The following is a 27371-nucleotide window of genomic DNA, read 5'->3' as shown; positions in this document are numbered from 1 at the left end:
TCCAGGGCATTCTGGGTGTTTATATCATCCTGGTACGAGAGACGGGCGCAGGTCGATGTGTGTGCCAACGGACCAAGGCTGACTCTCCCCATTTTACTTTCTTCAGGGACGGAATTATCCGGAATAAAACTCTTGTGTTTTGCTTTCTCTCAGTTTGCTAACAATGTAGGAAAGGAAACAAGAAGGGGAAGCTTTAAGAAGATTCGGCCACTGTCCAAACAAATTCTTATCTAGGGAAACAAAAAGAGCACACTTACCAATGTGTTTTCTTAAAAATATACTTTAATACAACAGCTGCATATAAATATTAAAATATACATGATAATGGTGTACAGTACACTCACACAAAACACAAAACAAAAATATTAGGCTTCTATTTGTACGGCACTTTGTACTTTTTTTTTCTTGCTGCTTTTTAGGTTTTAATTTTTTTTATTTCATTCTGTATTTTGCCCATCCAAAGCGTTTATTGTACTATTGTGATTATTGTAGGTTATTGAAAACAGAGGGGGGGGGGGGGGTTAGAGGAGTTGTGAAGGGGTATGGGGGGTGCTGTACATGACATGATGACATGGTGTTCTGGAATGTGTCCTGTTTGTAGTCCAGAAGAGACTTTTTGCAGTTCCAAAAGAGCTCTTCGTGTTCTAGAATCTGTGTTCTAGAATGTCCATTCCTCTTCTTACTTTGCTCTGTTAGAAAATCATTGATTTGGGTATCATTTGTCTTCCTCTGTCTGTGTGTCTGACAGTCCTGATGGGGTTTAGGGTAACAAACCTAGAGTCTCCGTCTCTCGGGGCGTCACATCATCTTTGAAACAGGAGAGGGCCTCCAGTCTCTGGGAGGACAATGTGTGAGTCTGTAGTGTGTGTGTGTGTGAGAGTCTTCAGTTCAGGACCAGTCACTGAGGGGTCACTGTAGTCCCACCAGGGTCATCTTACATCCAAGCCCATTCAGGCTTTAAACAAAGCACACACAAGCCTTCTTCAGCTCTCTCTCACACACACACACTGATTGAGCGGAGGGGGAATTCACCACCTTCCTTAGTTTCATCCATTTCAGACAGTGAATGGAGAGAATAGTGTTCTCCACCTACAGAAGACCAACTAGATTAGAACACGAGGCAATGCTCCATTCTTCCTGGTATGAACATGGAAAAAGTAGCAAGAATACTTTGTATTGTTGTCAACCTCGTTATAACATACTACAGTATAGGCCTAGACATTTGGCAGAAAAATGCATCCTACAAATGTGTAATAAGTAATACAGTGCTCAAACTTGTTGTTGAACCGTTTGTTTGTCAGTTCAAACTGGATTCAGCCCTTGTTGTCGATTGCTCAAAGGCATTCTAGAACTGGGTTTCTAAAGGCAGTATTGTCAGGAAGGATCTGTCTCTGGGATCGGCTAGCTCTCCCTTTCCCTTTCGGTATGTCAGGGCCGACTCGTTTAGTTTCCCTTTAGTGTGAGGCTGTGTTAGACCAGGGAGCTGGGTAAATGGCCGGTCTGAAATGGCACCCTATTCCCTATAGGGGACTACTTTTGACCAGCGCCCTACAGGCTGAGTCCTATGGGCCCTGGTGAAAAGTAGTGCACTATATCTTGAACAGGGAGTCAGTTCGGATGCACCCAATCTGTGATCGGCCAGATGGCTGGCTTGTTGTCCCCCCCCCCCCCCCCCCATATGCCAGGTGGCAAATCGGGCTGAAGGTGGAGATCTGACTCGACTACTTTCCCCTGGCACCCCCCTCTATTCAAGGTAAAAAATAAACAGTGTTCTGAGAAGCAGAGTGAGTGGGAGGAATGCTAGCTGAGCGTAGAGAGGGAGAGAGTGTCCTTGCCAAGACCTCGCCGCCACTCCCGTTCCATCAAAGTTAACCCAAAACACAACCCATGAAACGGTACATGAACAGGAAGAAGAAGAAAAAAAGAATCCAGTTAGTGTAGGCCTAAGTGGGAGGAAAAAAACAACAGTTTGTGAGTTTGTTACAGTTATTTCTACAGTAGTTGTTGTTGTTGCAGAAAGCAGCAGGAGGGCAGTGCTAGTGCTCCTGCCAGAGAAGAGATCGTGTGACTGTTCTGGCACGGTGTGTGTGTGTGTGTGTGTGTGTGTGTGTGGAGAAGAGAAGCCTCCGAGAGAGAGAAATATATAACCACAGTACAGTAACACTCACTCTCCACCATTTTACCAACACAGAGAGAGGCAATCAACCAAGGCTTGCATTCCAATGTCAATACTACCCAGCTCGAAAGACATGATAGAAATGACTTTATCAGGACCAGAATACAACCAGTTCTGGTAATAAACTAGTTGTAATTATTATTTCAACCAGCTTTTGCCCACTGGGTACACAACACTGTCTGCCCACTACATTGCTCCATAATACATGGTACAGTGGTATGCTAGTATGGACATTTGGAACACAGAAAGTCCAAACTTAACTTTGAGTCGAATTTTCACTTAGTCATGTATTTAAATCAATGGGAAAATGTAACTTACGCGGAAGTTCCTGTTCACCCCTAACAGAGATGATGATTATCATACTAACCACTCTGAGCTCAAATCACAACGTGTGTTTGTGAGTTCATCATGATACACATTATGACTAATGTAAAAAAACATTCCGAGAGCATTGTGTTGTTTTGGGCGATTTGGAAGAGGTCTGTCCCCTAGTAAAAGGTGCCTCAACGTAATGTCAGATCTGACTGTCCATTTGGTCGTCCTCTCCAGTGTATCTTCTTTTAATCCAGCCACCATCTGTCTTTGGCATCGTGTTCCCTTACAGTGCTCCGGGCTGCATTCAGGACTACCAAAGTTACACGAAAACGTTCCAGATTGAAGCCTGATATGAGTTTTTCGTTTTTGTCCTGTGTAATAACCATCCTGTGTCCTCTTGCTCTGTTTTAAACTTTTAAAAATGCTTCATTCCTTCTTTCCTCTCCTTGAAAATCATAGTAGTGATAATGTCAAGGAAGAGAAGGATGTCTTTTAAAAGTATTGAAACAGGACATTGGTGTTTCTAAGTATCTCCACACCTCAGTTTTGAGGACCATCACTGCAGCAGCAGCCAGTGCACCTGAGCGCCAAATAGTCTAAGGTAAATTACCCTTTAGCCCGCTGGTGGGGCGTTCTAAAGGATAGAATTTACATAGGTGAGAATGGAATGTTTTTATGGAACATTGGCTCTGGAACGCAGCCCGGGTTTCTCGAGGTTGGTTCTCTTTGAAAAAACAAAACAGAACAGTATTGCTTTACATCGCCATGGTGATCTATCCGTCACTCCCACCTCTGAAATTGTCCCTCCGTGAATGTATTTATTTCTTCTCTTGTTTGGTTGCTTTGACTGTGTACATCGTTAGGTAAATACCCACTGGGCACAGATGTCAATTCAACGTTGGGTCAACATAAATTCATTGAAATTAAGTGGAAACAACGTTGATTCAACCAGTCTGTGCCTAGTAGGTATGCTCATTGCTAGGTTGTTTTGTTCAGGCATACTGTACTGTATTGTGGCTCATAGCTCTAGAAGGCACTTCAAACACAACATTTGCCTTTCAACTTGAACACATCATTCCACTTTCTATGTTAACACAACATTTCCCTTTCAACGTTAAAGGCCCAGTGCAGACAAACATTTGATTTCCTGTGTTTTATATATATTTCCACTGAATGGCACGGCAAGTGGTACCGGAGCGCCAAGTCTAGGTCCAAAAGGCTCCTTAACAGCTTCTTCCCCAAGCCATAAGACTGCTGAACAAAGTATTTCACAGTAAGGTCTACACCTGTTGCATTCGGCACATGTGACAAATAACATTTGATTTGGTTAATATGTCAAAATTGTGAAAATTATGATAATGCACTTTTATTGTAAGTGCTGTTTGAAAAGACCGCCTGAAATTTCAGCCTGTTTTGGTGGGATGGAGTTTTGGCCTGCCTGGTGACATCACAAATTACTTAATAGACCAATAAGAAAGAGAGTTCCAAACCTCTCTGCCAATAACAGCTAGTTTTCAGTTTTCCCCTCCCCACTCAGACCACTCCCAAACAGTCTGTCAAAAGTCTTGCTTGAGAAATTGCTCTTTGCTAAGAAGCTATTTTTGTTTTGTTTCTTTTTGACCATTTTAACTGGAAACAATCACAGTCAGGTACTTCATTTTCACCCAGAAATGATTTGATATTAAGATAAAATGGCTGCATTGAACCTTTAACACAATGTTTCAACTTCAGCACAACATTGCTCTTTCAAGGTTAACACAACATTGCTCTTTCAAGGTTAACACAACATTGCCCTTTTAACATTGGCAGAACATTCTGTCATGTTGTTGCTCAGGTGAGAAGTTGCGTTTCACCAAGCACTGTATGCTATAGTATACTGAACCAGAAACCATATTCCCCATTTACAGACCCAGACAACAACAGTTTCTGTTGCTGAAAACCATGACCAAATACAACAAATAGGCTGTCAATCAAAAATCATGTTTAAAAAAAGGTGCAGATACATTACTCTTTAGAAGGTGTTTGGTTGTACCCACCGCAGTGCAAATAGGTTTTGTGACTGGCGTGACCAACGAAACTCACTGGCCTTTAAAACACAATGTACTCTGGTCTGCATCACGTCGGACTTCTGCTACAAGACCACCTTTGGCTTGGCCAACAAAGGCAGCACCATAGAGTTAGAAAGAGGGCTGTAGAAAAAAAAGATAGGCCCTCTTTCTAACTCTATGGGTAGAACAGAACAGAACTCAGACACTCTCTAGTCGCTAAAAGACCATCCCCACTTTGTGGGAGCATGGCTTTGTGAGTAAACCAAACAACAAAACACAAACAACTTTAACGACAAATGTAACAAAAACGCTCCACCACAATAGCTGCTGACTCTTGTTGCCTTTAAGAAAGGAAGGTGCACTACAGGTTCACATTAGGAGTCAGACGAAGCAGAAGGCGTGGAGAAGGCGTCGAGGACAGACGCATCCCTTTTTGTTTTCTGTTTATATTGAACACAAACACCCAGACAGCGTTATGCTGTAGCGCTAAAGGCAGACCGATAGGAGCTTTCAGTCACTTCCATAGAGATGGGAAAGAGAGAACACCTAACTTTATGGGAAGTGCGCCCTCTAGTCATCTCTATGGGCATGTCCTGTATACGCTAGCCTTACCCAACAATCCTCTCAGATTTAAATGTTAACAGTGATTTAATGGACGTCTGATTGATGTATCAAATCGACCTTTCAGGCAATAATACAGGTAGCAAAAGGCATCCTTTTCATAAAGGATGTGTGAGGGTAAACATTAAAACGATCAACGTTTTTTTTGTTAATCAATTCAACTTCATCTTCAGATTGATGATAGAATGATTGGATTATGGCAGTAGTAGTTGGAGTGAGAGGGTTGGGTAAGAGCTGATCACTTCAGCTTTCATTTCAGCTCTGTGAAATGTCAGCTGTTCCTGTCATCTTTGGTCGGTTGGATTTAATAGCTACTTTTTTGAAAGTTCATTGTTCTTCCTTCTAACTCTGTGATGAAAGCTCCGCAAGTCTTAGCTGCTACAGTTGCTTTGATGTTTGGTGTTATCACAGTTCATCCTCTGTTCTCTGGTCGTTCTGAGAGAAGGAACTTGCATTTTCAGGGTCATGTTCATTAGGGCACCTAACAAAACGTTTTAAGACGTTTTGCAATGGAAAAAACAAACATTTGCATTTCTTATTGGAGAAGTCCAGGTAATCTTCCCTGTTTCAGTCATTTTTGTTACGTTTGGTGCCTGACGAACTGGACCAAGGTGTTTCTCAAAGGGGAATAGACAGGATACAGCTACGAATCAAAGTGCTCATTTATGCCCTCTGTGGCAAGCACCAATTACGTTGCTCGCTGGTTAAAAGAGGCTCATCACACTGATCTTTACTACCAGGGTCTATTCCAGGAGGGTGTACCCAAGCCTGCTAAATGTTGCAGATAGCAATGTTGTGAATAGAGAAGACATTACTCCTTACTCTAATGTCAGAGATGCACGTCTGTTCCATACAGTCTATTTCTTTCTGAACCTTCCAAGGAACGTTGTGGCCTACTGAACATGACCCTCCCCCGTCCCTCCCACTTCTCTTCCTGCCCTACCCTCATGCCAACACCCTGCCAACTTCTCTATCATCTACAAACAGTGCAATGTCTATTCATATAGGCACAATGGGATACCAATACAGTTTACTGAAGAAGGGAGAGATTAAACCAACCACACACATTCATACTAACACACACACACACACACACACACATACACACACACACACACACATAAGAAGAGTGTGTTACAAAGCGCTACTGAAGAGACAGAAGGAAACAGAGGGGAGGGTTGAACTCAAACCTCAGTCTCTGTTGACCTGTAACCCCCACCTCCTCCATCTGCTCCTCTCTCTCTTTCTCCATCCCTCTCCATCCCTTTCTCCATTCACCTATTCTCCAGGTGACAGAGTGTAGTGGGGGACGGTAGGAGTGGGTGGCTGTGTCTGAGGGGTGTCGGAGGAGAACTGGTGGTGTTGGCCAGTCCATTAGGCAGCTGTCTCCTCTCCCGGTCCGGGGGGGTCAGGGGTGATGGGGGGGTACATTAGGCAGCTGTCTCCTCTCCCGGTCCAGGGGGGGTCAGGGGTGATGGGGGGGTACATTAGGCAGCTGTCTCCTCTCCCGGTCCAGGGGGGGGTCAGGGGTGATGGGGGGGTACATTAGGCAGCTGTCTCCTCTCCCGGTCCAGGGGGGGTCAGGGGTGATGGGGGGGTACATTAGGCAGCTGTCTCCTCTCCCGGTCCAGGGGGGGTCAGGGGTGATGGGGGGGTACATTAGGCAGCCGTCTCCTTTCCCGGTCCAGGGGGGGTCTGTGTGTCTTTGCCCTTGGCCCCAGCCTTGGTCAGCCCCCCTCCACTCACCTCCAGGATCCTCTGGACAAACTCTTTGGTCCGTCCAGCCACTAGAGGACCTGAGAACACACAGATGGCGAGGTTAGAATAGAGATACTGTAGATACAGAAGAAGAGAAGAGATGGAGAGAGAGACGTCTTTTCCCCCTGTTGAACTCTGACTTTACGCTTTCTTCCTCTCTTCCTTCCTTTCCCCGTCCCCTCCCTCCATCTTCCTCTCTCTGTTCCTTTCCCCCTTCCCCTCCCTCCATTTTCCTCTCTCCCTTCCTTTCCCCGTCCCCTCCCTCCATTTTCCTCTCTCCCTTCCTTTCCCCGTCCCCTCCCTCCATTTTCCTCTCTCCCTTCCTTTCCCCGTCCCCTCCCTCCATTTTCCTCTCTCCCTTCCTTTCCCCGTCCCCTCCCTCCATTTTCCTCTCTCCCTTCCTTTCCCCCGTCTCCTCCCTCCATTTTCCTCTCTCCCTTCCTTTCCCCCGTCCCCTCCCTCCATTTTCCTCTCTCCCTTCCTTTCCCCCGTCCCCTCCCTCCATTTTCCTCTCTCCCTTCCTTTCCATATACACTACTGGTCAAACATTTTAGAGCACCTACTCATTCAAGGGTTTTTCTTTATTTTCATTATTTTCTACATTGTAGAATAATAGTGAAGACACCAACACTATGAAACAACACATATGGAATCATGTAGTAACCAAATAAGTGTTAACCTTTCTAGTGTATGTGGGACGAAATCGTCCCACCTACTCAACAGCCAGTGGAATCCCGTGGCGCGATATTCAAATACCTTAGAAATGCTATTACTTCAATTTCTCAAACATATGACTATTTTACACCATTTTAAAGACAAGACTCTCGTTAATCTAACCACACTGTCCGATTTCAAAAAGGCTTTACAACGAAAGCAAAACATTAGATTATGTTAGCAGAGTACCCAGCCAGAAATAATCAGACACCCATTTTTCAAGCTAGCATATAATGTCACAAAAAACAAAACCACAGCTAAATGCAGCACTAACCTTTGATGATCTTCATCAGATGACACTCCTAGGACATTATGTTATACAATACATGCATGTTTTGTTCAATCAAGTTCATATTTATATCAAAAACCAGCTTTTTACATTAGCATGTGATGTTCAGAACTAGCATACCCACCGCAAACTTCCGGTGAATTTACTAAATTACTCACGATAAACGTTAAAAAAACATAACAATTATTTTAAGAATTATAGATACAGAACTCCTTTATGCAATCGCGGTGTCCGATTTTAAAATAGCTTTTCGGCAAAAGCACATTTTGCAATATTCTGAGTAGATAGCTCGCCATCACGGGCTAGCTATTTTGACACCCACCAAGTTTGGCACTCACCAAACTCAGATTTACTATAAGAAAAATTGGATTACCTTTGCTGTTCTTCATCAGAATGCACTCCCAGGACTTCTACTTCATCCACAAATGTTGTTTTGGTTCAAAATAATCCATAGTTATGCTCAAATATCCTCTGTTTTGTTCTTGCGTTCAAGACACTATCAGAACGGTGACGCGCGGATGCGTATCGTGACAGAAAAATTCTAAATATTCCATTACCGTACTTCGAAGCATGTCAAATGCTGTTTAAAATCAATTTTTATGCGATTTTTCTCGTAAAAAAGCGATAATATTCCGACCGGGAAACGTCCTTTCCGTTCAAAGACTCAAAATCTAAAATGGACTCTTCACGTGCACGCGCGCCCCCGTCTCATTGTTCTCAGATCGACCACTTACCAAATGCGCTACTGTTTTTCAGCCATGGGCTGCAAAGTCATCATTCAACATTCTGGCGCCTTCTGGGAGCCTATGGGAGCCTCAGAAAGTGTCACGTTACAGCAGAGATCCTTTGTTTTCAATAAAGAGAGTGTAGAAGGCCAAGAAATGGTCAGAGAGGGCACTTCCTGTACAGAATCTTCTCAGGTTTTTGCCTGCCATATGAGTTCTGTTATACTCACAGACACCATTCAAACAGTTTTAGAAACTTTAGGGTGTTTTCTATCCAAATCAAACAATTATATGCATATTCTAGTTTCTGGGCAGTAGTAATAACCAGATTAAATCGGGTACGTTTTTTATCCGGATGTGAAAATACTGCCCCCTACCCTAGAGAGGTTAAACATATCAAAATATATTTTATATTTGAAATTCTTTAAATAGCCTGCTTTTGCCTTGATGACAGCTTTGCACACTCTTGACATTCTCTCAACCAGCTTCATGAGGTAGTCACTAGGAATGCATTTCAAATAACAGGTGTACCTTCTTAAAAGTTCATTTGTGGAATTTCTTTCCTTCTTAATGCATTTGAGCCAATCAGTTGTGTTGTGACAAGGTAGGGGGGTATACAGAAGATAGCCCTATTTGGTAAAATACCAAGTCCATATTATGGCAAGAACAGCTCAAATAAGCAAAGAGAAACAACAGTCCATCATTACTTTAAGACATGAAGGTCAGTCAATATGGAAAATGTCAAGAACTTTGAAAGTTTCTTCAAGTGCAGTCGCAAAAACCATCAAGCGCTATGATAAAACTGGCTCTCATGAGAACTGCCACAGGAAAGGAAGACCCAGAGTTACCTCTGCTGCAGAGGATAAGTTCATTACAGTTACCAGCCTCAGAAATTGCAGCCCAAATAAATGCTTCACAAAGTTCAAGTAACAGATACATCTCAACATCAACTGTTCAGAGGAGAAGGCCTTCGTGGTCGAATTGCTGCAAAGAAACCACTACTAAAGGACACCAATAATATGAAGAGACTTGCTTGGGCCAAGAAACACGAGCAATGGATGTTAGACCGATAGAAATTTGTCCTTTGGTCTGGAGTCCAAATTTGAGATTTTTGGTTCCAACCACCGTGAATTTGTGAGACACGGCGTGGGTGAACAGATGATCTCCGCATGTGTATTTCCCACCGTAAGGCATGGAGGAGGAGGTGTTATGTTGTGGGGTTGCTTTGCTGGTGACACTGTGATTTATTTAGAATTCAAGGCACACTTAACCAGCAAGGCTATCACAGTATTCTGTGGCTATACGCCATCCCATCTGGTTTGGGTTTAGAAGGACTATCATTTGTTTTTCAACAGGACAATGACCCAATACACCTCCAGGCTGTGTAAGGGCTATTTTACCAGGAAGGAGAGTGATGACCCCGGCCTCCACAATCCCCCAACCTCAACTCAATTGAGATGGTTTGGGATGAGTCAGACAGCAGAGTGAAGGAAAAGCAGCCAACAAGTGCTCAGCGTATGTGGGAACTCCTTCAAGACTGTTGTCAAAGCATTCCAGGTGAAGCTGGTTGAGAGAATGCCAAGAGTGTGCAAAGCTGTCATCAAGGCAAAGGGTGGCTATTTGAATAATATTAAATATATTTTGATTTGTTTAACACATTTTTGGTTACTACATGATTCCATATGTGTTATTTCATAGTTTTGATGTCTTCACTATTATTCTACAATGTAAAACTAGTACACATAAAGAAAAACCCTTGAATGAGTAGGTGTTCTGAAACTTTTGACCGGCAGTGTATAATATTTATCGAAAACATAATCATCTCACAATCCTGGCTTACATTTCACATATATGGGGCGGCAGCGTAGCCTAGTGGTTAGAGCATTGGACTAGTAACTGAGAGGTTGCAAGATTGAATCCCCGAGCTGACAAGGTACAAATCTGTCGTTCTGCCCCTGAACAAGGCAGTTAACCCACTGTTCCTAGGCCGTCATTGAAAATAAGAATGTGTTCTTAACTGACTTGCCTAGTTAAATAAATAAATATACCTCTCTATTGTACGTGGGAATGCTTTGGAACAGATTTCCAAAAATAAAAACACTTGGCTGGTGTTTTTACAGTCTTTTATGTCCAACAATAAAACATTTCAAAATGTTAAATATAATTCCCAGAAAATCTCCTCCCTTCCCGCTCCCCCTCCCTCCCTCTCTCACCACTGGACTCTTTCAGTATATCCTCCAGTCTCTGGGTCATCCCTCGTTCATCTTTGTCCACCTCCTCTCCGCTGCGCTCCACCCGTTGACCAATCACCTCCTTGATCCTCAGCAACGCCCCCAAAAGGTTCTCTATATACACACACACACACACACACACACACACACACACACACACACACACACACACACACACACACACACACACACACACACGATAAACAACATCAACATCTGTTGAAGTAGCAGTATACTATTCAGTTCATAGTATAATGAAATCAATGTGCTCTATTTGAATGGGCTTCAGTTGGCAGGCAGTTAGAAGATGGATAATATAGCATGATGTACTACAGTTCCCATAATGCTCTCTGTCTCCTTAATACAGATAATAATCTCCCTGTAGGGGACACAGCCCACCCCTCCCCTCCTCTCTTTCTTTTCACACACACATCTTTCATCCTTCGCTCCAGATTTCCTTCTATTGCCTCCGAAGGACAGGCTCTCTGGGAGACACTAAACACACACACACACACACACACACACACACACACACACACACACACACACACACACACACACACACACACACACACACACACACACACACACACTACTTTGTAGAGTAATGGAGGTCAGGCTGTCCAGAGTTGGCAGGTGTCCCAGCTCCAGTCATTTTGAAGTGAACTCCCCAGTCCACTGCTTATACACATGGAAACATGAGGCTTGTATACACATATAAAACGAGAGAAAGGAAGGAAGAGAGAGGGGAGTGTGTGTGTTTATGGGGTGGTGGGGGGTGAGAGAGAGAGCAAGGGAGAGAGGGAGGAAATGAGGTGAAATTCCTGCCTAGCCTCCAGCTCCTAGACCTCTGTTAGTCCCCTTCCTTCCCTCCTTCCCTCCATCCATCACTAAGGCCCAATCACAAGCCCCCGCCCGTTCAGGCAGCGAAATGTTGGCCCGCCTTCTGGAATGTTTGGAATTCCTGCAACAAAAGGGCTGTTGGGGAGATTCCAACAGGTTAACCCGGGGTTGCCAGGTTTGACTGGGGAAGCGGAGGGGGAGATTTGACTGGGGGAGAGGAGTGGGAGATTTGACTGGGGGAGAGGATGGAGAGCAGAGGGAGGTTGTCAGGTTTGGATGGGACTGGGTAGGGGAGGGAGGTGGGGAAATTGCCAGGTTTGGGCAGAGGAAAGGGGAGAAGAGGGTTTGAGTTGCCAGGTTTGGATTGAGGGAGGGTAGGGTTGCTAGGTTCATCTGGAGAAGGAAAGGAGGGTTAGGTCCAACTAGGGAGGGAGGGAGGGAGGGAGGGAGGGAGGGAGGGAGGGAGGGAAGCTTCACTATAGGCGTTGTGCTGTGTTGCATTCCCATCAGCGTCACTTCAATGTGACGTTCTACCTGATACACAGAGCGTGTTGTTTTACAGAGAGGAGCAGAGGGGAAGAGTGTCTTTGTTCTATTTTCCCCTACTGTGCTGTACCATAGAAACCATTATGCGTATGCACAATCCTACAGATGTAGGATCTTCATTTGATCTGTCTTTTGTTGCTGATCATTTTCATGCACAGCAGGAAATGAAAACTTGTAGTGTATTCAAGTTTTAAAAAGGCTTCTAAAGTTTGTAAATTCCACTTTAAAATGTCAGACTTATTTTGCCCTAATGTAAAATGTATCAACCCCTACAAGAAATTATAATCCACATAATAATTCAAATTTCCTGTTGTTGCAGGATTATTTTCCCACTGTAGCAAACTCAAATTAAGATCCTACATCTGTAGCTTCCCAATGGGCACACCACGTCATTTCAACGTGGAAATGTGGGTAATATTTGGTTGAGACTAGGGGTGAAAGGCAGTACGGCATCCCGGGAAAATAAATAGCGGGGGAGCTCCATATCGGTAAAACATGAGTCAATCACCAGAATTAAAACTAAATGTCTAGAAAACTGTAGGATATTACACCCTTATTTATCATTAACGCATGTCAGATGCATGAAAAATTAGCAAATGGACTTGAAAACGGGTGGTGTAGCTTACGCTCCAAAATGCGATGTGGGTCGACGAGTGTTATCCCAGTCTTATCACTATGCTTTAATCCGCCTAAAAGCCAAATTCCAATGGAAAAACAACGTCTGATTTTTGGTTAAGATGTCATCTAAATGTCTTTCACTGCACTTTCAACCGTTTAAAACACACAACATTTTTTACGTCATTTTTTTTTCCTGTGCTGGCCCCTCGTGGGAATCAAACCCACAACCCTGGCGTTGCAAACACCATGCTCTACCAACTGAGCTACAGGGAAGGCACAACAAAGTTCAAATGGGATAGTCAGATATCTTATCTAATAGCACAACCAAATGACCTTGATTACAGATGGTGATCACTGCTGTTTTAGATTCTGTTCAGATTATTATAGCAGGTGTGAACAGACCACAGACCTGCAGGCTTTCTATGATGCCATAAAACGACATGTATAGTTACTGTAGGCTAAACTCAACATGTGGCCATGGAAGACTGAATAAATACTGTTACATTGGTTTGTCAGACAGCCTTAACTTTAGGATGTTTAGTGTCGTACAGAACTAGTATTGAACTGTAATAACGCTACCAAATATCAACATTTAAAGGGTATAGAATGCTTGGATAGTTTAACCCGAGCCACTGGCTTAAAAAAGGTTTCTTTTTGGATTAGTGGGACATGTGAATTCAACATATAATTTGTTAACTATTCTAAAAGTGATATTGAATTGTGTTGAGATGTAGATTTTTTTGCCACTGACAGTCTGGCTTTAATTCCAGTTTGTCTACAAATGAATCACTTTTGTGTTGGATTCACGTCTCAATCTCAACCAAGAATCAAAGTTAAAGAATAAGACTAAATCAAATCAAACTTGATGTAAAGTGCATTCTTTAACTCAGATTTTTGGTTGAGATGGAGATGTGAATCCAACATATTAATGAATAACTTGAAAAAAAGAAGTGAAATCAAACAATTGAATTGTCTATTTTTAGTTGAACCCTAGGTTGAATTGAAACAATAGCTGTTGATGACTTTGTAAATGCTGCATAGGCCTTAATAGTCTCATTGATGACACATTTCATTTCATTTGCTCTGTTAAACCTGCCCTTTGGAATGTATTTAGTTATTAAGAGATCTCTCAATAATCATTCTCACGATAGCACATTGGTAGTAGTCAGTGACAAGGTTTCAGTGACAAGGTTTTGATAGGGGAAGGAAAGGGAAAGGAGGCCTTGGTTGCCAGGTTTGGTAGAAGAAGGAAAGGGAGAGGAGGGTTAGGGTTGCCAGGTTTGGAAAGAAAGGAAAGGGAAAGGAGAGCTTGGTTGCCAGGTTTGGAAAGGAAGGAAAGGGAGAGGAGGGTTAAGGTTGCCAGGTTTGGTAGAGGAAGGAAAGGGAGAGGAGGGTTAGGGTTGCCAGGTTGGTACTAACCGTACTCCTGGTTGAGTCCCCACAGCTTGATCTTGTTGGCTTCGTGCTGCGCTTTCTTCTTCAACCGACAGGCCCTGTGAACACACAAGTACTGTCAGGACACACTCCATCAGATAGATAGATAGAGATGGTGTTGTTCTGTGGGCCTAACAACGAATAAACTTCTCCTCCTCCCTCCGTACCTGGAAGCTAGTTTGTTCTTCTCTTTGCGGGAGCGTGCCCTGGCCACAACAGGCAAGTCGTTAACAGGACCCATCCCATCTATGGTGGCGTTGAGTTTCTGCAGCTGTTCGCCGATGTTTGTGAGCTTCACAGGGTTAGGGGTCAGGTCGCTGGCGTCCGTCTTCCTCGCTTTACGCCTTCCCTTCTTTCCTGAGGAGAGAGGGATGAGTTACAAACCAGCGGTGGAGCACTAAGCACTCAGAATAAGTTCATTATAACGACCACAGAAGAAGAAGAAGTGATGAGGTAGGGTGCCTACCCTCTCTAGATAGTGTACTAGGTAGTTTACAAGATGTGTGCTAAGGAGTTCTAGTGTGCTTACCCTCTCTGCGGTATAGGGTACTAGGTAGGGTGCTAGAGCTCCAGGAGAGGGACCATCGGACCTCCCCTCCAGTCTTCTTCTGTCTCCCAGAGTCCCGTGCGTGAGCGTGGCGGTATTCCCAGAAACACCTTCTCTTCTGGGGCCGTTCCCCTGGACCACAGCCCCGCTCTGGTTCCACCTCTGGAGAGGGACAGGGACGTCAGAGATGATACACACGTAGACACACACACGTAGACACACACACACACACACACACAGCCCCCCCTGAATAGAAAAATATGTTAACATATGCGCGCACACAACTAAATGCTCCTCTATAAAAAAAAAAATCACACACAAACAAATAAGAAGATGTGCATATGCAGCAGGTTCATTCCCAATACATCATCCACTCCTGTGCTCTCAACATTCCTCCAGTCAGCACTCATGTCCCTGTTCCCTGTAAACTGGGCTTCACACCCTGGCTGTTTCAAGTAGAGGCTGTCTGACTCAGACAAACACACACACACACACACACTCACACACCGCCAGACAAACACACACACACTCCGCCAGACAAACACACACACACACACACACACCGCCAGACACACACACACACACACACACACACACACACACACACACACCGCCAGACAAACACACACACACCGCCAGACAAACACACAAACACACACACCCTCCGCCAGACAAACACACACACACACACACCGCCAGACAAACACACACACACACACCGCCAGACAAACTCACACACACACACCGCCAGACAAACACACACACACTCCGCCAGACAAACACACAAACACACACACACTCCGCCAGACAAACACACACACACACACCGCCAGACAAACACACACACACACACACACACCGCCAGACAAACACACAAACACACACACACACACCGCCAGACAAACACACAAACACAAACACACACCGCCAGACAAACACACACACACACACACACACACCGCCAGACAAACACACACACACTCCGCCAGACAAACACACACACACTCCGCCAGACAAACACACACACCATACAACAAAGGAGTGTGACAATAGAGACCAAAACAAGGCAGAGTGATGTTTCATGAACACATATCAGTTACTCTGTCTTGTCTGATATCAAATGGCTGAGATTGGCTCAACCAAAACTTTTCACATTTGCAGGAATGACAGAAGATACGCAGAAGAAAATAGAGTAGAAAAAGTGACATAGCTATGACTAAATAGGTCATATCAAAGCTCTGAGACGTTCCAGATTTTTTATTTAACTAGGCAAGTCAGTTAAGAACAAATTTTTATTTTCAATGACGGCCTAGGAACAGTGGGTTAACTGCCTTGTTCAGGGGAAGAATGACAGATTTGTACCTTGTCAGCTCGGGGATTCAATCTTACAATCTTTCGGTTACTAGTTCAATGCTCTAACCACTAGGCTACGCTGCCGCCCCAAAGATGACATTATAAACTCCAGAACCCCAGAACTCCCTAATCCAGAACTCACCAAATTCTGTTTCTGACGAGCTGGACAGTTCTGCTTCCACCGCAGTCTCATCCCCTGCTCCGTCCTCCCCTTCCTCCTCCTCCTCCTCCTCTTCCTCCTCCTCTTCCTCCTCCACCAATACCTCTTCTTGCTCTTCCCTCTCCTCCTCCTCCTCCCTCTCTCCCTCCTCCTGCCCCTCTACCTCCTCTTCTGTCTCTGTCTCAGAGCTGGGGCTGGAGGGCGAGGGTCTATCAGCCCCCTGGGTCAGAGAGTAGTTGTGTTCCAACACTGACCCCCCCGGAAGAATCCCAGACGTCTCCGTCACTGCGGCAATGACTTCCGCCGCTGCCAACACAGCTGCAGCAACCTCCTCCTCCTCTGCCACCTGGTACACCTCCACCGTAGGAACCCTCATCCCCCCATCCTGTCCTCCTTTTTCTGTCACCCTTTCCATCGCCATGGTAACATCAAGCCCCACCTCCTCTCTGACCACCCTGCCTCTCTGGGCGTGGCCTAGACAGGGGTCGGGGGTCATCGTGATGCCGTTTCCGTGGAGATGTGTTACCATCATCGTGGTTACATGTGATGTCTGCTGCTGAGCTATGGCCTGTGCCTTCCTCTTCCTCCTCTCCTCCTCCTCCTCCTCTTCCTCCCGGGTCCCGCTCCAACGGCCCATCAGCACGGCGTCCTCGGTGCTCGCCAGCTCCCCCCCGAGGCCCAGCTTGGTGTACCGCGTGATGTCATCCAGCGCCGACACGTCCCAGCGCTCCACGTGCAGCTCCTCGCCGAAGCCCCCGTCGTCCACCAGGTCGCTTAGCAACTCGAAGGGCCGTTTCCGGGGCGTCGCTGGAGATCCCAGCATCAGGAGCACGCTCTGAGGTAAGGAGGGAGGGAGGTAAGGAGAGGGGTGGGGAGGGAGGGAGGGAGGGAGGGGAGCATTGTTCATTGTTGACATGGTTAGAATGTGCCATTACTTTACATTGATCTATGTTACAGACATAGAAATAGAGTCTTGTTCATTACAGCTCTGTGGTGACATCACCATAATAAACAACAGGTATGTCTGTTAACACTGATAGAACATAGTAATAACAGTGTAATAACAGTGCAATAGACAGTGTAATAACATGCAGTCCAGGTAGTGTGGTAGTAGAGCAGATTACAAGGACAAGACTGACACATAATAAACACATGTTCATGTGTCAGACGCCTGGACCTTAGAAGCAATTACAAGCAGTTAGTGAGTTAGTTACCTGGTCATATTCGGTCCTGCCCCCTAGAGGGGAGACAGCCAGGGGGTAGGGGCTGAGGAGACAGCCACGGCTCCCATACGCCTCGCCAAACGCAGGCTCCATCCCATTCATGCCCGGCTATAGGACACATACACACACACACACACACACATTACTCTGCTGAGCTACCATTTTCACTAGCATCATTACAAACAGAATAGAACTTCTGTCTAAATATATTGTCTGTAATCAGTATCACAATCACAATCTCTGTTGTATATGTATTATTATATGTATTATTACAGATATTTAGACAGTCAATTAATATCAATATTCAAGTTGGAAAGCCATTTTATCACCTTCACTCAAATAAAACAGCTAAAAAACGACTCTTAGTACGGCACAGAATATCCAGAGATCAGTGGTGTACCTGAGGCATGCCCAAGGAGGTGGGTGGTGTTAGGAGGTGGTCAGGGTGCCGCTGGAGTGTTCAGCCGGAACACAACACACACACCAACACACTGCTCACTGACTGTTGTTGAGGATCAGGATGGAGTAAGTCTCCTGGCTCGGGCCAGATATGGACCATCTGTGACCTCACGGGGTCAGGGGTGAGAGGTCAAGGCTTTAGGGTCGACAGACACACTTCACATCACATGACGCGGTGCTCGCTGCTTACTGTTGGGACCGCTAAAGGGGGAGAGGAGACAGGGAGAGAAAGGTATCATGGGAGTGGGTGGGTTTCAATAGTCTAAACAAGATATGTGAGAGAAGTCATCTAAGGACACATAAGCAATGCTCTTGGGGCCAGTTTCCCAGATATACAGTGCATTCGGAAAGTATTCAGATAACTTGACTTTTTTGTTGTTGTTACGTTATAGCCTAATTCTAAAATTGATTAAATCGTTTTTTTCGCTCTTCAATCTACACACAATACACCATAACGACAAAGCAAAATAGGTTTTTAGACATTTTTGCAAATGTATAAAAAAGTAATAAACGGAAATATGACATTTATAAGTATTCAGACCCTTTACTCAGTACTTTGTTGAAGCACCATTGGCAGCGATTACAGCCTTGAGTCTTCTTGGGTATGATGTTACAAGCTTCGCACACCTGTATTTGAGGAGTTTATCCCATTCTTCTCTGCAGATCCACTCAAGCTCTGTTAGGTTAGAAGAGGAGCGTCGCTGCACAGCTATTTTCAGGTCTCTCCAGAGATGTTAGAACGGGTTCAAGTCCTTGCTCCTGCTGGGCCCTTCAAGGACACTCCGGCATTGTCTTGGCTGTGTGCTTAGGTTCGTTGTGTTGTTGGAAGGTGAACCTTTGCCCCAGTCTGTTGTCCAGAGTACTCTGGAGCAGTGTCACGTCCTGACCAGTAAAGGGGTTATTTATTATTGTAGTTTGGTCAGGACGTGGCAGGGGGGTGTTTGTTTTATGTGGTTCGGGGTTTGTTGGGTTATGTGTTTATGTAGAGGGGTGTTTGTTTAGAGTATTGCGGGGTTTTTGGTTTTGTTCTATGTTTTGTATTTCTATGCTCTGTCTATGTTGTGTATTTCTTTGTTTTGGCCTAGTATGGCTCTCAATCAGGAACAGCTGTACATCGTTGTTGCTGATTGGGAGTCATACTTAGGTAGCCCTGTTTTCACTTGTCCTTTGTGGGAAGTTGTTTTTGCACTGCTGTGTGTAGCCTGCAAGACTGTTTGTCGTTCGTTCGTTTTCTTGTTTTTTGTTACGTGTCTCAAATAAAGTTAATATGAGCACTCAACCCGCTGCGCCTTGGTCTACTATATACGACGACCGTTACAAGCAGGTTTTCATCAAGAATCTCTCTGTACTGTGCTCCGTTAATCTTTCCCTTGATCCTGACATGTCTCCAAGTCCCTGTCACTGAAAAACATCCCCACAGCATGATGTTGCCACCACCATGCTTCACCGTAGGGATGGTGCCGGGTTTCCTTCAGACGTGAAGCTTGGCATTCAGGCCAAAGAGTTCAATCTTGGATTCATCAGACCAGAGAATCTTGTTTCTCATGGTCTGAGTGTCTTTAGGTGCCTTTAGGCAAACTCCAAGCGGCCTGTCATGTTCCTTTTACTGAGGAGTGGCTTCTGTCTGGCCAGTCTACCATAAAGGCCTGATTGAGAGAGATGGTTGTCCTTCTGGAAGGTTCTCGCATCTTCACCGAGGAACTCTGTCAGAGTGACCATCGGGTTCTTGGTCACCTCCCTGACCAAGGCCCTTCTCCCCCGGTTGCTCAGTTTGGCCGGTCGGCCAGCTCTAGGAAGAGTCTTGGTGGTTCCAAACTTCTTCCATTTAAGAATGATGGATGCCACTGTGTTCTTGGGGACCTTCAATGCTGCAGAAATGCTTTGGTACCCTTCCCCAGATCTGCTCCTCGACACATTCTTGTCTCTGAGTTCTATTGACAAATCCTTTGACCTCATGGCTTGGTTTTGCTCTGACATGCACTGTCAACTGTGGGACCTTATATCGACAGGTGTGAGCCTTTACAAATCATGTCCAAGTAATTGAATTTACCACAGGTGGACTCCAATCAAGTTGTAGAAACATCTCAAGGATGATCAATGGAAACAGGATGCACCTGCGCTCAATTTCGAGTCTCATAGCAAAGGGTCTGAATACTTATGTAAATAAGGTATTTTTGTTTTTCTTTTTTTAATACATTTGTGAAAAATGTATTTTCATTATGGGGGTATTGTGTGTAGATTGAAGAGGAATTTGTTATATTTAATCAATTTTAGAATCTTGCAGACACCTGATTGGATTTATACATATTACATTGATTTACTTCCCTTTGACAAATGCTGTGTTTTCAGATCAGACCAGAAGAAGGAGAGGAGACAGGGTGAAGACTATTGAGACCCACCCATAGAGCTTATGTCCTTAGGTGACTCCTTTCAACGCTCACACAGCTCTCCAAATATAGACAGATACGATGCAATGTAAAGAGCACAGCCATATATACAGTCCCAGTCAAAAGTTTGGACACACGTACTCATTTATAGGTTTTTCTTTATTTTTACTATTTTCCACATTGTAGAATAATAGTGAATACATCAAAACTATATATACAGAAGATAGCCCTATTTAGTAAAATACCAAGTCCATATTATAGCAAGAACAGCTCAAATAAGCAAAGAGAAACTGCAGTCCATCATTACTTCGAGACATGAAGGTCAATCAATAATTTATCTTTGCTTAAGGACTTTACCTAAATAGAGCTATCTTCTGTATACCCCCCTTACCTTGTCACAACACAACTGATTGGCTCAAACACATTAAGAAGAAAAAACCTTTTACAAATGAACTTTTAACAAGGCACACCCGTTAATTGAAATGCATTCCAGGTGACTACCTCATGTAGCTGGTTGAGAGAATGCCAAGAGTGTGCAAAGCTGTCATCAAGGCAAAGGGTGGCTACTTGAAGAATCTCAAATATAAAATATATTTTGATTTGTTTAACACTTTTTTGGTTACAACATGATTCCATGTGTGTTATTTCATAGTTTTGATGTCGTCACTATTATTCTACAATGTAGAAAATAGTAAAAATATAGAAAAACCCTAGAATGAGTAGGTGTGTCCAAACTTCTGACTGGTATATACATGTTAATATATGGCCCTGGTATAGAGGAGAGGGAGGCATTTTAGATATTTTATGACTATTGAGATCCACCCCTAGAGGGTGGCTATGTGATCATAGGTGACCCATAAAGTTTTATACAGCATTCCTGATGTAAATAAGATTTATAGGGATCCACCCATAAGGATGTCCCACAGTGCTCCACTAACAACAGATAACATGGAATGTATAAAACAAAAGAATGGAACGTATAGAAAGAATGTATAGAATGGAATGTATAGACATACGCACCAGGGTTTCCGTTAGCCGGTAATAGCTGGCTTTTGGACAATAAAAAACTTGAAACCCGATAAATTTAAATTCCCGACGACCAATTTTTGGGGAGAAAAAAAAAATCCTATTGCAAAATAATGTTTTTTGGCCAAATCATTAATGGAAATACCAGTTGATCTAAATACATTTGACAGGTCATGCTTATCTGTCTATAGGTTAATTTGCATAATTTAGTGGAATTAAATTGCCGCTTTTTATCACACGCGCACAGCAAACAGATACAGAACCTAGCTTGAGCAGAAAATCTGTCAGACAGCACGAGAGCTGCTGCTACAGCTCCTCAAACAGCGTGTTGCTGCTGGAGTGAAACAAGCCCAATCATTGCGCAACTACTCTAAATACAATTGTGTGTTAAAAACAGTTTTGATGACCACAATTAAAAAGAGCTACTATTTGTATTTCTCAACTGGTAATTAAAGCACATTTCCCATTCACCATTCCAGTGCATAGGAAACAGTCAGCGTGTCACCCACCACTTTGCAATGAGTTGGAGGTAACATGCATTTTGAAAACATATACTTAATTGTTTGAAACCTGAAAGCTTTACTTCATATTATGAGGCATGTCTTACCTTGCTTCAAAGTAGCCTCGTCAACATCCCACCATACAAACATGGAAGCAGTTATTTTATAAAGTCTTCCATATTGCCCTTTATCAACAAGCTAAATGTTCTGATCTGTTGCATCAGCCTCATTGCTTTTTAAAGTTTTCTTTTGATGTAGCCTGGTCCTACTGGTTGTATGAATTTGGGATCTATCTTCCCATAACTGTCCCAGAGTCTGTTTGGTTTAGGATATTTCTTTCTCCACAAGCTGACCAATAGAATAGTTCAACTTTTCTACTATGGGGGATAGTAGACTGACAGGCTAGTGATTTTGCTGTTTGTTACTCGTCTTGTTGGTTGAGGGAAAGTAAATGTGGACAGTTATTCTAACATCTTCAAAGTGTGCATCAGAATTCGGTAAGAAGGATGAGCATCATTGCATCCTCAAGTTTCATGTTCTGTTAGGATGAATTACCATAATCTGAATGTGATTTCTGTCATTCTGAGCACCGTGGGTGGACACCCTGATCAGGTTACGCACCCAATGCAGATGAGCCCGGTACATTTCTCAAATGTCCGGTAAATTAAAATGCTGCCGGTCAAAAGCCCGGCACCACATTTTACTAATGGAAACCCTGACACACACACACACACTAGAGGTAGACCGATTAATCGGCATGGCCGATTAATTAGGGCCGATTTCAAGTTTTCATAACAATCAGTAATCTGCATTTTTGGACACCGATTATGGCCGATTACATTGCATTCCACGAGGAAAATGCGTGGCAGGCTGACCACCTGTTACACGAGTACAGCAAAGAGCCAAGGTAAGTTGCTAGCTAGCATAAACTTATCTTATAAAAAACAATCAATCTTAACATAATCACTAGTTAACTACACATGGTTGATGATATTACTAGTTTATCTAGCGTGTCCTGCATTGCATATAATCGATGCGGCGCCTGTTAATTTCTCATTGAATCACAGCCTACTTCGACAAACGGGTGATGATTTAACAAGCCATTTGTGAAAAAAGCACTGTCGTTGCACCAATGTGCCTAACCATAAACATCAATGCGTTTCTTTAAAATCAATACACAAGTATATATTTTTAAACCTGCATATTTAGTTAATATTGCCTGCTAACATGAATTTCTTATAACTAAGGAAATTGTGTCACTTCTCTTGCGTTCTGTGCAAGCTGTCAGGGTATATGCAGCAGTTTGGGCCACCTGGCTCATTGCGAACTGTGTGAAGTCCATTTATTCCTAACAAAGGCCGTAATTAATTATGACATAACATTGAAGGTTGCACAAAGTAACAACAATATTTAGACTTAGGGATGCCATCCGTTAGATAAAATACGGAACAATTCCTTATTTCACTGAAAGAATAAAAGTTTTGTTTTCGAAATTATAGTTTCCGGATTCGACCATTTTAATGACCAAAGGCTCGTATTTCTGTGTGGTATTATGTTATAATTAAGTCTATGATTTGATAGAGCAGTCTGACTGAGCGATGGTAGGCACCAGCAGGCTCGTAAGCATTCATTCAAACAGCACTTTCGTGCGTTTGCCAGCAGCACTTCGCAATGCTTCAAGCATTGTGCTGTTTATGACTTCAAGCCTATCAACTCCCGAGATTAGGCTGGTGTAACCAATGTGAAATGGCTAGCTAGTTAGCGGGGTGCGCGCTAATAGCGTTTCAAACGTCACTCGCTCTGAGACTTGGAGTAGTTGTTCCCCTTGCTCTGCATGGGTAACGCTGCTTCGAGGGTGGCTGTTGTCGATGTGTTCCTGGTTCGAGCCCAGGTAGGAGCGAGGAGAGGGATGGAAGCTATACTGATACACTGGCAATACTAAAGTGCCTATAAGACCATCCAATAGTCAAAGGTATATGAAATACAAATCGTATAGAGAGAAATAGTCCTATAATTCCTATAATAACTACAACCTAAAACTTCTTACCTGGGAATATTGAAGACTCATGTTAAAAGGAACCACCAGCTTTCATATGTTCTCATGTTCTGAGCAAGGAACTTAAATGTTAGCTTTTTTACATGGCACATATTGCACTTTTACTTTCTTCTCCAACACTTTGTTTTTGCATTATTTAAACCGAATTGAACATGTTTCATTATTTATTTGATGCTAAATAGATTTTATTGATGTATTATATTAAGTTAAAATAAGTGTTCATTCAGTATTGTTGTAATTGTCATTATTACAAATAATGTTTTATTTTTGTATTAATTTTTTATTATTTTAAATCGGCCGATTAATCGGCACAGGATTTTTTTTGGCCCTCCAATAATCGGTATCGGCGTTGAAAAATCATAATCGGTCGACGTCTAACACGCGCACACACACACACACACACACACACACACACACACACACACACACACACACACACACACACACACACACACACAGGATAATCCGAGGTGTTAGAGATATAGCGGCGAGAAGAACAGATCAAGGATCAGTCCACCCTGACATCAACACAGGTCACCACTGACCTTAGAACTGTTCTTAAGGAACAACACCAACATCATGTTACGCTGCTGAGCTGACCTAAGGCAAACAGGAATGAGGAAACAAAGTGTGTGTGTGTGTGTGTGTGTGTGTGTGTGTGTGTGTGTGTGTGTGTGTGTGTGTGTGTGTGTGTGTGTGTGTGTGTGAGAAACTAAGACAGGCTATAGCTGTGGAAGATTCTGATCATATAACGTTATGTAGCCATTAGCCAATCCAGAGTCACCAAACTCGTTTCACCTCCCCGTGACCCCTGTACTATTGACACGATGTGTCACTCTACCTATGCTGCTGTGTTTCATGTGGGGTCTCCATTTAGCCTGCTGTCACTGTACCTATGCTGCCTACTGTTAAGTTGCATCCCAAATACACCCACCCGATTCCCTATTTAGTGCCCTATTGCTACGGAGCGATTTCAGTGCCAAAAGAAACTGTATTTGAATTCAACACATTTGAATTTGCATTTAGATATTGTAGTTGAATTCGATATTATTTCATTTGTAATGCACAAATTGAATCATTGAATTAATACATTTAACTCGTATTTAATGATTTGAAACTGGAATGTATGAATATTGCATTCAATTTAAAAATTACATTTCTATATATTTGAATATTCAAATGCAATATGTATATATTCCGTTTCAATATGGTAGATATTGCATTGGTTGTCTGTGTATCAAGTCTACGAACTATAAATTCAGTATTACCCATTCAACTTCTTAGACACATTCAGATTCCGTTTTCAAATTCTGTTCTCTAAATTCTGAATCAAACCAAACGCTCTCTGTGGTAAACAGAGGTAGTTTCTGGCTGTTTTCTGAAGCCAATGTGGCATGTTGAACGCATGTTCTTCCTATGAATTTCACTCTAGAGTTTGAACGGTTTGGGCTATAAGCTATTACGACCCCATTCCTGAAAGCTAAGACTCCCTGGAACATGTACGCGTCTTCTGTTCCCTTCTGTGGTGATCACAGGCCGCGCAGGATACGTTAGCAGGGCGTGTGGGCCCCATAAGAATATAATTGAATAGCCTTGTCATGGTTCTTCTAAGGATAGCTTTTCCACTTCCTATTCTTGTGACTGACTGGGTGCGAACTGGGTCTACTGCATGTCACAAGACTGTGTTATCCCACTTAGCTAAAGCCCACAGGGATGTGTTCAATTCGTGAATTCAAAAATATTCTATTCAAATGCAATTAACAAATTAATTTAAATTCTAAATGATGGAATTCAAATTAAACTTCTGTTGGCACTGAAATCTCTCCATATATGGACCCTGGTCAAAAGTAGTGCACTATATAGGGAATAGGGTGCCATTGCTATAGTTGCCTGGATATTAAAACAATGCATGTGTTTTGTCTAGCTGCCTACTAGGCTTCACGGGGTAACTAACTGCCTGTACTATAGCCTACTAATGTTATACAGTAACATAGATTAGTGGATCTCAAAAGATCTCCTCAGGGACCCCCAAGCACCTTCCAAGTATTTGATCTATTTCAGAGCTAGCATACCCGATTCAACTCATCAACTAATCATCAGACCGTCGACTAGGTGAATCAGGGGAGCTAGTTCAGGGCTACAACAGAAGGGTGAAACGTCTGAGGGTCCGTGAGGAGAGGTTGGAGAACCACTGCCCTAGATATAAAAAAAAGTGTAGTGTGGCTCCTGCCTAATACTAATACTAATCCTAATCCGAACTGTAAACTGCTCTGGATATGAGCTCACACTAAATGACTAAAATGTCCAATTGAATGCCTACGCTGCAATGCATAACCGCCTACAGCCTACCATAGTAGTCTGAATATAAAAACAACAATCTATCAATCATTTATTGAGTGTTGATATAACTTAGACCGAGTCCAAAGGCCACTGGTGCCAGCCAACCAGGTCATAAGCACAGCCTTACTGAGACATTCCAGCCTGGACACTGGGACTATGTCTTAAATAGCACCCTATTACCTATACATTCGACCAGGGCCCATAGGGAATAGGGTGCCATTTGGGACGCATCCGGAGTCTCCGATAGGGACAGCTCTAGGATCAGTTCAGCATCTAACTAAAAACCCAAACCAGGTAGATTTTTCTCCTTAGGGACACACCTAGGATCAGGTGTAACCCCCTAATGGTTAAAGTAAGGATTGGAGGAGGGGAAGCTGATCCTAGATCGGTACCTTGGGGAAAACTTCACCCCAGAGCCCTAATGAGGGTCGATGAGAAATGGGAAACTTAAAACTGACCTTAGATCAGTGTCATTGGGACAATTGATCCTATTCCTGAAACAAGGCTCCAGGTAGACAATGCCCCTTAGGGACAGATATAGGATCAGTTTACCTTCCCCCAAGACCCTAACCTTCAACATGAAGAGGGAACTAATAACTGACAATAGATCAGTCTCTAGAGAGGCTACTTAAACCTATATCCATAAAACAACAGCAGTACATGAAATGACCAGAAGGACACTCTAATGACCCAGTCAAATGTGACCCGTTTCAGAAAGCTAGCCGTATGTTGCATGACACTACTTCACAGGAGAGATATTTGAAGGTCTTTTTTAAAATTTGGATCAAAATGCGTTTTTGGCAGAAATGCCTTCTGGAACATTTCATGTGCCTTAATAACAAACGTGTATTCCATTGGTAAATACGAGTAAAATTGTTAAATGATGAGCCTAGTTGGTTTACCCACGGAAAAAGACAGAAACCTTCTCGCTAGCCATGATTGGCTGAGATAATGGATGGGCTGGACATGCTGGGAGATGAGTTTGGATTGGTCTGCCATGTA

The 27371-nt window shown here is 43.4% G+C and overlaps 1 protein-coding gene across 3 annotated transcripts in view; it reads right to left on the bottom strand.

The window, feature by feature from the left end:
• Positions 1–264: 264 nt before the first annotated feature.
• LOC145850481 (uncharacterized) overlaps positions 265–27371 on the bottom strand; it is a 31243-nt gene continuing 4136 nt past the window's right edge. For all 3 annotated transcript variants that reach the window (XM_082966540.1, XM_082966539.1, XM_082966541.1), the window contains exons 2-9: positions 18002–18261; positions 17593–17709; positions 16361–17213; positions 14848–15027; positions 14486–14675; positions 14304–14377; positions 10860–10991; positions 265–6956 (exon numbers count right to left, since the gene is read on the bottom strand). In XM_082966540.1, coding sequence (XP_082822666.1) covers positions 6820–6956; positions 10860–10991; positions 14304–14377; positions 14486–14675; positions 14848–15027; positions 16361–17213; positions 17593–17709; positions 18002–18010 — 1692 coding nt within the window. In that variant the 5' untranslated portion in view covers positions 18011–18261 and the 3' untranslated portion in view covers positions 265–6819. The remainder of the gene's footprint in view (positions 6957–10859; positions 10992–14303; positions 14378–14485; positions 14676–14847; positions 15028–16360; positions 17214–17592; positions 17710–18001; positions 18262–27371) is intronic.

Source organism: Salmo salar, chromosome 02 (genome assembly GCF_965601325.2).
Source record: "Salmo salar chromosome 02, fSalSal1, whole genome shotgun sequence".
NCBI lineage: Eukaryota > Metazoa > Chordata > Actinopteri > Salmoniformes > Salmonidae > Salmo > Salmo salar.
Note: the sequence above shows the minus strand (reverse complement) of the source record. Positions and strands in the feature narration are given on the sequence as shown.